This window comes from Diabrotica virgifera, chromosome 2 (assembly GCF_917563875.1).
Source record: "Diabrotica virgifera virgifera chromosome 2, PGI_DIABVI_V3a".
Taxonomy (NCBI): domain Eukaryota; kingdom Metazoa; phylum Arthropoda; class Insecta; order Coleoptera; family Chrysomelidae; genus Diabrotica; species Diabrotica virgifera.
This window is the reverse complement of record NC_065444.1, coordinates 247,391,671-247,404,571: the sequence shown is the minus strand read 5'-3', so window position 1 is coordinate 247,404,571 and position 12,901 is coordinate 247,391,671. Positions and strand designations below refer to the sequence as shown.

General features: G+C 34.3%; 1 protein-coding gene across 3 annotated transcripts in view; it reads right to left on the bottom strand.

Annotated features, from left to right (window-relative positions):
- LOC126880520 (apoptotic protease-activating factor 1-like) overlaps positions 1-12,901 on the bottom strand; it is a 155,439-nt gene that overhangs the window by 42,353 nt on the left and 100,185 nt on the right. For all 3 annotated transcript variants that reach the window (XM_050644421.1, XM_050644422.1, XM_050644423.1), the window contains one exon: positions 6,453-6,798. In XM_050644421.1, coding sequence (XP_050500378.1) covers positions 6,453-6,798 — 346 coding nt within the window. The remainder of the gene's footprint in view (positions 1-6,452; positions 6,799-12,901) is intronic.

Sequence of the window (12,901 nt, the reverse complement as noted above, 5' to 3'; positions counted from 1 at the left end):
ATTTCCTCAAAACAGAAGTGCGCCTGGCAAAATAAACACACCCCAACCAGCCAAAATAACAAAACATAGTAACACAAATGAAGAAAGGTCAATAGCTATGACGTATGCAGAAGCTGCGGCAGAACATGTAGTGTTACCAACAAACACAAACGCGCAACCAAATGCCTCAGCAAATGATTTTCAAGTAATAGCATTTCTACAACACCAAAACAATTACCTCCAGCAACAAAACAGACAACTGCAGCTAACAATTGAAAAACAACAAGCTTCAATCAACGACTTAATACTAGAGGTTAAAAAACTAAGATTGGAGGTAAAACAAGACAGGGAAACTAGAGTATAGATGGCACAGTTATTCAAAATTGCTCTTTGGAATGCTAATGGTGTATTGAACCATAAAAATGAATTGCAGATATTTTTAGAGTCTCATAAAATAGATATAATGCTAATCTCAGAATCCCACCTAACTTCTAACACTAATTTCAAGATATATGGATATACCAGTTATAATGCAGCTCACCCTGATGCCGTTAGACTAGCAAGAGCAGGAGCCATGGTCCTAATAAAGGATGGCATTAAACACCATTTGGCTGACAAAGTAGAAGAAACATACCTCCAAGCAGTCAGCTTAGTCATAGAGGATTGGATAGGGCCAATAGCGGTTTCAGCTGTCTACTGTCCTCCTAATTATCCACCTAACAAAGAAGCATTCACCAACCTCTTCAAAAGTCTTGGCAATAGATTCCTAGCAGGGGGTGACTACAATGCTAAACATACCAGCTGGGGATCTCGGCTTACAGCACCCGGTAGAGGCAGAATACTCCATCAAGTAAAACAGGAATTAAAACTAGACCATCTATCTACATATCGACCAACCTACTGGCCAACAGATCATCGAAAAATACCTGACTGCCTAGACTTCTTCATTACAAAAGGTTTTGCACAAGTATACCTAGACATACAGTCAAATTTTGATATTGCCTCTGATCATACACCAGTAATTGCTACAATTAACTCTTCGGTAGTATTAAAAGAAAAACCGATAACCTTATGCAATAACAAAACTGATTGGGATCTATTCCGGGATAAAATTGAAGAAAAGCTAAACCTAGCTATATCCTTAAAGAATGCAAAAGAACTCGAAGATGCGGTGGAGTACTTCACAACACTGGTCCAAGGGGCTGCATGGGAATCAACCCCTACCACAACACCAAAGCAAAAACAACTAAACTGCCCCTTAAATGTCAGAGAGATGATTAACGAAAAGAGAAGACTAAGAAACACCTGGCAAAGAACAAGGCACCCAGATGATAGACGAAGATACAATCGAGCTGCAAGGCAACTAAAAGAAACACTTAGAAGACTCAAAAATAAATCATTTACAGAATATCTACAGAACTTATCAACCTCAGCCGATACTAACTATAGTCTCTGGAAAGCCACAAAACACCTAAAACAGCCACGAGATCAAATCCCACCAATTAGAAAATCTGATGGTACCTGGGCCAAAACAGATGGAGAAAAGGTAGAAGTTTTCGGTAGATATTTGGAGGAAGTATTTCAACCGTTACCACCTGCAAACGGAATTAATGACGACGAAATATATGCATTCCTTGATGAAAACGAGCAACAAATGGAGCCTATTAAAAACTTCACAATACAAGAAACTTACGACGTTATAAAAAATCACCTAGACCCCAAGAAGGCACCTGGCTATGACCTGCTTACCGGCCAAATATTAAAAGAACTTCCTAGAAAAGCAGTCGTTATGTTGACGCAACTCTTCAACGCAGTTCTAAGACTGAAGTACTTCCCTGCACAATGGAAGGTAGCAGAAATCATATTAATTCATAAACAGGGAAAACAGCCAAATGAACCTAGCTCCTATCGACCAATCAGTTTACTACCAGTCTTGTCAAAAATAATGGAAAAGTTACTGATGAAGAGACTGATGGAAACTGTCGCAGCAAAAAGCTTAATCCCAGACTATCAATTTGGGTTTCGTCAGAAACACTCGACAGTAGAACAAGTACATCGTGTTGTTAACACAATCATCAAAGCATTCGAAGATAAAAGTTACTGTGAATCAGCTTTTTTGGATGTGAGCAAAGCCTTTGACAAGGTGTGGCATGAGGGACTCCTTTACAAATTAAAAAAGCAGCTACCAACAACAATATATTTGATTCTAAAATCCTACTTAGAAGAACGATACTTCAGAGTCAGATACGAAAATGAAGTAACTAAACTACGCATCATCAAATCAGGAGTCCCACAAGGGAGTGTCTTAGGCCCAGTCTTATACCTACTCTTCACAGCTGATCTGCCATGTACTGATGACACAGTCACCTCTACGTTTGCTGATGACACAGCTATATTAGCAGTAAACAGAAATCCTGAAGTAGCAGCGACAACGCTACAAACCAGTCTCAACAATATAGCAATGTGGGCAAGGAAATGGCGAATTACAATAAATGAAAGTAAATCTGCACACATAACATTCACAAAATGCCATGGTGAAACGCCAAGCATTACATTCAACAATGAACGAATACCTAAAACAGACAGCGTAAAATATTTGGGGATACACCTGGACAAACATCTAACCTGGCGTACCCACATATGGAAAAAAAGAAAGCAGCTGGATACTAAATGGAAAAAGCTGTACTGGCTCCTTGGCAGAAAATCACAATTATCATTGCGGAACAAATTACTAGCGTACAATACCGTTCTCAAACCAGTATGGACCTATGGAATCCAGTTATGGGGAACAGCATCTAAATCGAACATTGCTATCATCGAGAGATTCCAGTCAAAAGCCCTGCGCAGTATAGTAGATGCTCCTTGGTTCGTAACAAACCGAGACATTTATAATGATCTAGAGATGCCAACAGTTACTGCAGTGACTAAACAGCTTAGCACAAACTACCTAAGACGCTTAGAGCAACATCCAAACACACTGGCAATTAATCTGCTTGACAACAGCGAAGAAACCCGAAGGCTGAAAATAAGAACACCCTTGGATCTACCATTCCAACAGCAATAATTGTACATATGAAATTAATTTTAAATTGTGATAGTTTTATTTTATTTTTTAATATCAATGTAATAATGTAAAGTTACAAATTTTTATTGTTTTTAACATAAATGTAAGAATGTAAAAGTGCATACAGAGAGTGGATCATTGGACAAACTCTCTCTCACGACATTGTACCAATCAACATGTATGCTTATTGTTATTGTATGATGTAACAGATTGCAAAATAAACATTAAACAAAAAAAAAAAAAAGTTGCCATTAAGTCATTGGAATGTAAACAACTCAATTTGGATCCCACGTGTTGGGAAATTCTTTACATTACCTTAGGGCATTATCGTAGTTGCCATGTGACCATCATAAGGCATTTTATTAAAGTATGCACTTTTAACGCATCTATGCTATATTTAAAGGGTTTTTACCCGAATATTTTTCTTTTGTGGCTCAGCTAGCATCCAGTTTGTAAGTATAACCCACTTGCTCTAACCTTAGTCAAAATTTAAATAACAACTTTACATTCATTAAATCGGTTACATATACTTATTTTTTAGATCTAACACTGATGATGATTATTTATAAAAATCGAAAACGTTTTGTTGTGATGTAGCCCTTTAAAGGGATTTTAATAAAATTTTTATACCTTTTTTTTCTCTCTGATTTTGGCTTTGGTTTAGAACTAGAACCTTTAGCCACGTAATTGTATAACTTATCACTAAGTCAGGGGAGTAATGTGTAGTGTGTGTGTTGAGTAAGTGTCTTGTTACTTTGCAAAGTCGACGTCATTGTCTTTGCAAAGAAACGCTAATTGTTTCCGAACGTCTGCGGTCCCTCCGGTGAGTACCGATCCTTTTATACCTTTTACAAAGGATTTTTCAAATTTTTTGAAAATAATATATTATATAACGATTTAAAGAAATTTTGGTGGAAATTAACTTGTGTGAATCGAACACCGCTGTCCTGCGCGTAGCACCAAAAATTAATGTTTATTTAAAAAATTCCTGACGCCGTGGTAGTTAACCGATTTTAATTTTACAAATTGCAAATGAAAGGTACAGTGTTCTTCTATATGTAAAAAAAATCAACTTGCTATCTGCTTTTTTGGAAAAAATGATATTTTTTTGCAAAGCCTGGATTTCAAAATTTATTTTGCAAAATCTATTGAACCAATCTTAATCAAATTTACAGTATTGTTTTATTATGTCATAAAGTTTTTTTGGGTAAAATATGAAGGTCCTAAGTGTAGCATAAATGGTTGAAAACCGTAAAATGCGAATACTTGTATTTTATGGTTTTTTTCGCAATTATTGCTATTTTGCAATAAGGGTGACAACTTTTTAAATTTTTAACCAATCCTATATTGTAGGAAATTTAATAACGCAACTTTTTTGTCAGTGCAACTTTTCTCTGTAGTGAATACTTTTAAAGTTACAATAAAAAAACGAAGAAAAAAATCGAATTTTTCCTTCATTTTTTGACATTTTGATTATTTAAACAATGTTCCGGACCTTTTTGAGTGGGAGGATAACTCAATTATTATTATATGAGTTAATTCCAAGAAATCATTAGCGATATGGACGAAATTAAGATAACCTGGATGACATATTTTAAGGAAGTATTAAACAAAGGGGCACAACCACCATTACAACAACAGAGACAGCAGCAGGCACGGCAGGAGGTACAACAACAAGAGCTGGGGGAAGATGGAGAAGAAAATGAATTAACTAGACCCCCAACGCTAGAGGAGGTCCAAACGGCAATCCACATATAAAAAAGCCATAAAGCACCGGGAATAGATAAAATACCGGCAGAACTACTCAAGCAAGGAGGAAGGAATTTGACACAACAGATGTATCAGCTAATACGAGAGATATGGATAGAAGAAGAAATCCCCCAACAATGGAAGAAAAGTATAATCTGCCCTATTCATAAAAAAGGAGACAAACTGTTGTGTCAGAATTATAGAGGCATCTCTTTACTTTGTTCGGGATACAAAATATTCACAAACATCCTTAATCGAAGACTTCAACCTCTCACGGAAAAAATCATCGGGGAATATCAAGCAGGGTTTAGGCAAAATAGATCTACCATTGACCAACTATTTACAGTTAAACAAATACTAGCCAAAGCATGGGAATATGACATGGACGTTTACAATCTCTTTGTAGATTTTAAACAAGCCTATGATTCAATAGATAGAACAATTCTACCTAATATATTGGAAGAATTTGGCATACCATCAAAATTAATACGACTAGTGCAAATGACAATGACAGAAACAGAAACACAAGTATGTATTCAAGGACAGATCACTGATGCGTTTACGATAACGCAAGGACTGAAACAAGGCGACGGACTGGCTCCAACGCTTTTTAATCTTGTTCTTGAATATGTAATTAGACGGTTGACGGTAAGCGGAAATAACATACTTACAAACAAATCTACCCAATTAGCAGCATACGCGGATGATATAAACATAATGAGCAGAACAATGAATGCAGCGGAAGAAACCTACGTTGAGTTGAAACAGAGTGCAGAAGCAGTAGGGCTAGCAATAAACACAAATAAAACAAAACTACTCATACAAACCAGATCAAATAGACCGGCGCAACAACAATTTATTGACGATATAGAACATGTGAATAGATTCACGTACCTAGGAATGGATCTGGTTGCAAGCAGTGAAGAAGAACCGGAAATAAATAGAAGGCTTGTGCTGGCAAATAAAGCCTATTTCGCGATGGGCCACATATTCAAATCGCGAGACGTACACCGGAAAACAAAACTCCGGGTATATAAAACAATAATCAGGCCCATAGTAAGTTATGGCTGCGAAACATGGGTGGTGACACAGAAATCTGCCAATGCATTAGATGTGTTTGAAAGAAAAGTATTACGTAGGATACTGGGCCCAATAAGGGAAAATAACAACTGGCGAATTAGGTATAATAGAGAAATATACGAGCAATATAGCGAACCAACTCTAGCACAACACACTAAACTACAGAGATTACGGTGGGCAGGGCACGTGGTCCGCATGCATGAGAATAGAATCCCCAGAAAATTGCTGAATGCAAGAATGCAGGGAAGAAGACCGGTTGGAAGACCTAAAAAGAGATGGGAAGACGAAGTCGATGAGGATGCCAGGAACTTCCTGGGAACGCGTTCATGGAATAGAACAGCGGTAAATCGAAATGATTGGAGAAGCTTATTGAAGGAGGCCAAGGCTCGATTTGGGCTGTAGTGCCATTGGATGGATGGGATGGATGGAGTTAATTCCAAGCAAGTTCTACAAAAAAGTACGAGTCAATAGACTCACATAAGACCAAAACTCTTATGTAGAAGTTGATTGTAAATAAAAGTTCAAAAAGAAAAAAAGTATAATTTCAGAAATTTTATAAAATGTATAAGATTTTACTTACCCTTTATTTTCGAACTCCCTTAAAATCCTCTCCTGATCAAGATCCCATATATACACAAAATTCTGATCGGTACTAACTACCAAATACTGGTTGTCATTCGTGAGAGTCGAGCATACGTTTGTCTGTACTTCTTCATTTTCGAAAATAACCTTTTTCTTGTAACGGTTTTCACGGTTTCCAAACATTGTAATGGTTTTCTCACCGACAACGATATATTTGCTGTCGTAAAAGAATATCGAGTTACATTGGTCTCCGTTAAGCAACGTGTCTTGATACTGAAGCCTGTCATTTTTCACTGAGAGAACGTAAATAGTATCATCGCAGCTGAAGATGACAGATTCTTTACCTACGTTAAAAATGAATAAAGAATAGTGATCACTATTATAAAGAATACTTAAATAAACTTATAAAAGCTGTTCCGCGGCGCTCCAACATCACACTATGGTTCCAAATACCAAAAACGTGGTCATGAACCTTTAAAAGTGCACACTAGGGTGCATCGAAAAAATAAAAGTTGGATATGTTATATCTAATAGCGTGAAAAAGTTGCTAGTGTTATATTTTAGCATATTAGTATTTTTATTTTTTTCTAAACGAATTTTCTGCCTCCCAGTGACCTTGAATTTTATTAAATATCTGATCTTTATGGAAATTTCAATTTATTTTATTTGGAATAAAATATGTGTTAACTCGATCTAAGATCAATACTCTGGGCTAATTAGCAAAATACAAGGAAAAGTTGTTTACCATCAATTTTATTGCTGGAATCGAATCTTATAATTGTATATATTAATAATATAGCTATGCAAAGTCCGCAGATAGTGTGCTAATTTTTTTATTAACAAAATGGCGCCCAAAAATTGTGTTTTTTTCAATTTTTGCTCTATAACTCCAAAGATGTTAACTTTACACCAAAAATACCCAAATAAAAATTCACCGTAATTAAATTCTACATTGAGACGTGTTTTTCCCGATTCACTTCGACGAAAATTTTCCCCGGAAAATGCGGGTTTTTCCAACAAAGTATTTGATTTTAAACTAAAATTTTAGATAAGTAATTGTTTATCAATAATTAAATAACTTGGGAATATAAAAACTCTTTTCGTATAGATTATAATTCCAGAAGTCGATGGAAATTGAATAAACAGTTTAACGACAATAAAATTGTTAATTAAAAATTTATGGTCTCTATAATAACCACGATAATTATGATACATAAGAATAACTATGATTTTTGTATAAAAAGACACTGTACCTATCTAATCTACTTTACAGAATTGAAATTGGACTGTTTAAGCGGCCGCAGGAATATTTTAAAATTATAAACAATTTTTTTGCCTTACAAACAAATAGAATATCTGGGGAAATATTCCATTAAATTAAATCATGAAAACAGTATTGGAAAAAAGAGGCAGGACGCTTCTTTTAAAAAGAAAAAGCGTTTAATTGTGATGAGTGGTTCCTGAGATACAACGGGTCAAAGTTGACCGGCATTTACGGCAAAGATATAAACAATTGGATCATAATTTTTTAACCATCACCCTTTTATTTTTGTCCTCTTTCTCCACACCAGTTTTCATATCTTTAAAATATTCATAACATATATTATTATAATATTACGAGTGAAAATTGCCAAAAATAGCAAAATTCTAATCAAAAATTAGGTTGGAGAAAATGTAATCTCAAAATTAAAAATCGGTATACGTTAAAAAAAATACGTTTTCTCGGCTTCCCATGGAGCAATTTTCTTCATTCTTTTTTTGTTCCCAAGTAACTCGAGTAGAGCCATCTAAGGCATCATTAAATGTCAAACTTGCTTTTGTTTTGTTATAATAGAGTAATTTATTTATAAGAAAAGAAAACTACATATTTTTCCAGTTGTAGACTTTTTTTAGATAAACTTACTACAAGTGTACCTTTTAACGTTAAAAATACAAATATTCTCATTTGAAAGCTGTATAATTATTTAAACAATCTTTATTTAAACAAATTAAAAATTTTTGTTATAATAAATAAATTAGTTTATTGTAACAAAACAAAATCAACTTTGACATTTAATAATGCGTTAGTTAGATGGCTCTACTCGAGTTACTTGGGAACAAAAAAGAATGAAGAAAATTGCTCCATGGAAAGCCGAGAAAATGTATTTTTTTAACGTATACCGATTTTGAACTTTGAGATTACATTTTCTCCAACCTAATTTTTGACTGAAATTTTGCTATTTTTGGCAATTTTTGCTCGTAATATCGATAGTTTTTATTATAATAATATATGTTATGAGTTTTTTAAAGATATGAAAATTGGTGTGAAAAAAGAGGACAAAAATAAAAAGGTGATGGTTCAAAAATTATGCTCCTGTTGTTTATATATTTGTCGTAAATGCCGGTCAACTTTGAGCGGTTGTGTCTCAGGAACCACTCATGACAATTAAACGCTTTTTCTTTTAAAAGAAGCGCCCTGCCGCTTTTTTTACAATACCGTTTTCATGATTTAATTTAATTTAATATTTCCCGAGATATTCTATTTGTTTATGAGCCAAAAAATTATTTATAATTTTAAAATATTCCTGAGGTCGCCTAAATAGTCCAATTTCAATTCCGTAAAGTACATTAGATAGTGTCTTTTTATACAAAAATCATAGTTATTCTTATGTATCATAATTATTGTGGTTATTACAGCGACCGTAAATTTTTAATTAACAATTCAATTGTTGCTAACCTGTTCATTTAATTTCCATCGGCTTCTGGAATTATAATCTATACGCTAAGAACTTTTATATTACCAAGTTATTTAATCATTGATAAACAATTACTTATCTAAAATTTTAGTTGAAAATTAAAGATTTTGTTGGAAAAACCCGCATTTTCCGGGAAAACTGTCGTCGAAGTAAATCGGGAAAACACGTCACTGTGCAGAATTTAATTACGGTTAATTTTTATTTGGGTGCTTTTGGTGTAAAGTTAAAATCTTTGGAGTTATAGAGCAAAAATTGAAAAAAACACGATTTTCGGGCGCCATTTTGCTTATAAAAAAAGTAGCACACTGTCTGCGGACTTTGCATACCTATATTATTAATATTTACAATCATAAAATTCGATTCCAGCAATAAAATTGCTGGTAAATAACTTTTGCCAAAAATGGCCTATTCTCCGAAAATCTGCCCAGACAACAATAATTAAGAAAACTTAAAATGTTGTCAATTTCAAATTTAAACGATATTTAAAGTTTTATTTGTTTTTCAGTCTTCCCAACCCCTTTGAAATTTCCCGCTTTGTGAGTCCGTGCGTGTAATTTACGCTTATGTTTGGTGCAGTGCGTTACTTTGTTATTATTGTTGTTTGTAAATTAAAGATTTTTAAAATAGATAAACCAGGACCGTGGGGAATAAAATCAAAATGTGCTGTGAACCGCCCCATTTTTGGGCAACTACCAAATATACCTGAAAATGTTTTACCGAAAATATAAACAAGTGATGAAGTTTTGTGGTTGGAAGAGGATAAAAAACTCCCCAAGAAAGAGACAGAATTTTCCGGTGTTGCCGAACAGGTTGCAATTAAATTGGAGGAAACATGGAAAACACTTCAATTCCAATAATTTAACATACAATATTTGTTCAGCTTTTAAAAGCCTATCATGACAAATATATGAAACTTATGAAACCATTAAGGAACAGTCAGAACAGTGAATTTTACAAAAGAAGATATTTTCCAATTTCAATTAGATTTTAACAAAATACCTAATAGTTAATTGGGCAACTTTTGCGACATATTACTTTTCCATTGCAAAAAAAATTTTTTTTCGCCTTTTTCGATGCACCCTAGTGCACATTGTTCATACACTTCGGAATTGCTTTCGTACTTAACGGTTTTTGGCTTCGCTGATTACGAAAATTTACATTTAAACAAAATTGCGGATCCAATATGGCGAAAATAAATTGAAAGTATCAATTAAAACACAATATGTATTTATTAAAAAATTTGCTAATTTAAGGTCGCTGATTACAAATAATTATTTTTTTGAACAACAAAATGGTGGATCCAATATGGCGCAACGAAAATCTAAAATTTTATTTTAAACGCAATTTTTTTTGAAATTTTATATTATAAGAAACTTTTTGAAATTGCTAATTACGAATACAACTTCTTTTTCAAGTACAATATTCAGATCCTATTATGTACCGGGTGTCCCAAAAAGAATGGCTCTCGGCCATATCTCAGGAACTGTTTATAGTACAACTTTGAGAAAACAAATATTTATAACAGAAGTTGCCCCGGGAAAAGCCTGGAAATTATTTTCATAATTGTAGGTTCACCGCTAGAGGGCGTAATTGAATATCAAAAATTAAAAAATCAAAATTTTACAAAATTTGCCTAACGAAAGGGCATTGGAAATCCGATCATCGTATTCTTCATAAAATTCTGCGCATATTTTATTTCACACGTTTAAGTCTACCTGTGCAAATAAGAGGTGGGGGTGAGTGGGAACCTTGTTATGAAAAAATCGCTGTAAGTCCGGTTCTGCTTAATCGATTTTTGCAAATTTGGTCTTATTGAAAACAGCTGTTTTTCACCAATGTAAGAGTTATAATTTCAAAACAGCCTATTAAGTAATATGCCAGCTAGAAGGCGTTATTTAATTATTTTCAGAAATCTAGTTTTCTTTGTAAAATATTAAATACGTATGCATTTTTAATCCTTTATTACAAAATTAGATCAAATTAGCAACATAATAGCGAAAACCGCATGTCTATACCTTTTTTCTATCTCAAGATATCTTAACAAACGTGTAAATTTTAAACATAACTGTCACTTTCACCGGTAAACGAAGTTAAGAGAAGGTAGTGTGCTGTGGAAATAAAGAAACATTTTTTAGATGTCAACGTGTATTAATTAAAACAACAATAGGACAAACAACACTATAAAATATAACAAAGAAATAAAACAACTACTTAGTGACGGCTCAAATGTTCAAATTATGGCCCATAATTTTCGATGCAAGTATTTACTGTTTAAGAGTACATTGATCAGCAGTCTCAATTTCTGCTCTCGCAAGGCTTTGCATGGCGTTTCCTACTATCTGGATCATGTTTTCCCGAGTAGTGGGCCTAACGGCAAAAACAAGGTCTTTAATCCGCTCCCATAAATAAAAGTCTGTTAAATCTGGTGATCTGGCTAGCCAAAAATAGGCATCCACGTCCTATCCATCTATCAGCGAATGACTCATCTAAAAAATCTTACTACTCTTAAAAAATGCGCGGGACAACCATCGTGCTGAAACAACATGGACCTACGAACTGCTAGCGGTACATCTTCCAGAAGAAGAGGCAATTTATTCCTTAAAAAAATTAGATAGCGTTCACCAATAATAGCATTATCGAAAAGAAAGGGTCCAATTATCTGATCACCAGATTTACTTGTTTGGTGTGGGGACGGTTTGGTATTTCACTTTTATTTAGGTATGGGAACGGATTAAAGATCTTGTTTTTGCAGCTAGACCTACTAGAAAAACAATGATTCAGAGAATACGAAACCCAATTCAAAGCATTTCGAGAGCAGAAATTAAGACTGCTGTTCAATCTACTCTTGAAAGAGTAAATGCTTGAATCAAAAATGATGGGCAATAATTTGAACATTTAAGTCGTCACTAAGTAGTTGTTTTTATTTCTTTGTTATATTTTATAGTGTTGTTTGTCTTATTGTTGTTTTAATTAATTATATAAGTTAAGATCTGGAAAATGTTTCTTTGTTTTTTCCACAGCACACTACCTTCCCTTAACTTTGTTTACCGGTGACAGTAACGGTTAGGTTTAAAATTAACACGTTTCTTAAGATATCTCGAAACAAAAAAAAAGGTATCGACATGCGGCTTTCGCTATTCTGTTGCTTCTTCTTCTTTAAGTTCGATCTTCTATCGAAGGTTGGAAATCATCATGGCAATGCGGACCCTGTTGACTGCCGCTCTAAATATCTCTGCACTACTGCATTCGAACCATTCCCGTAAGTTCTTAAGCCAGGATGTTCTTCGTCTTCCCACATTTCGCTTTCCTCGGATTTTGCCTTGCATAATAAGTTGTAATAATGAGTATTTTTGCCCTCTCATCACATGTCCCAAGTACTCAAGTTTTCGTCTTTTGATAGTTAGTATTATTTCCGGTTGATTTCCTATCCTTCTAGTTACTTCCACGTTCGACATTCTTTGAATCCATGATATTCGTAGGATTCTTCTGTAACACCAAAATTCAAAGGCGGCCAACTTATTCAAATGGACTTGTTTCAACGTCCACGGTTCCAAGCCATAAAGAAGAGTAGAGAACACGTAACATCGAAGCATCCTTAGGCGTAGTTCTAACCTTATATCCCGACAACAAAGAAACTTTTTAAGTTTAATGAATGATGCACGTGCTATTTCAATACGTGTCTTAATTTCTTTGGTTTGGTCTACATTTGATG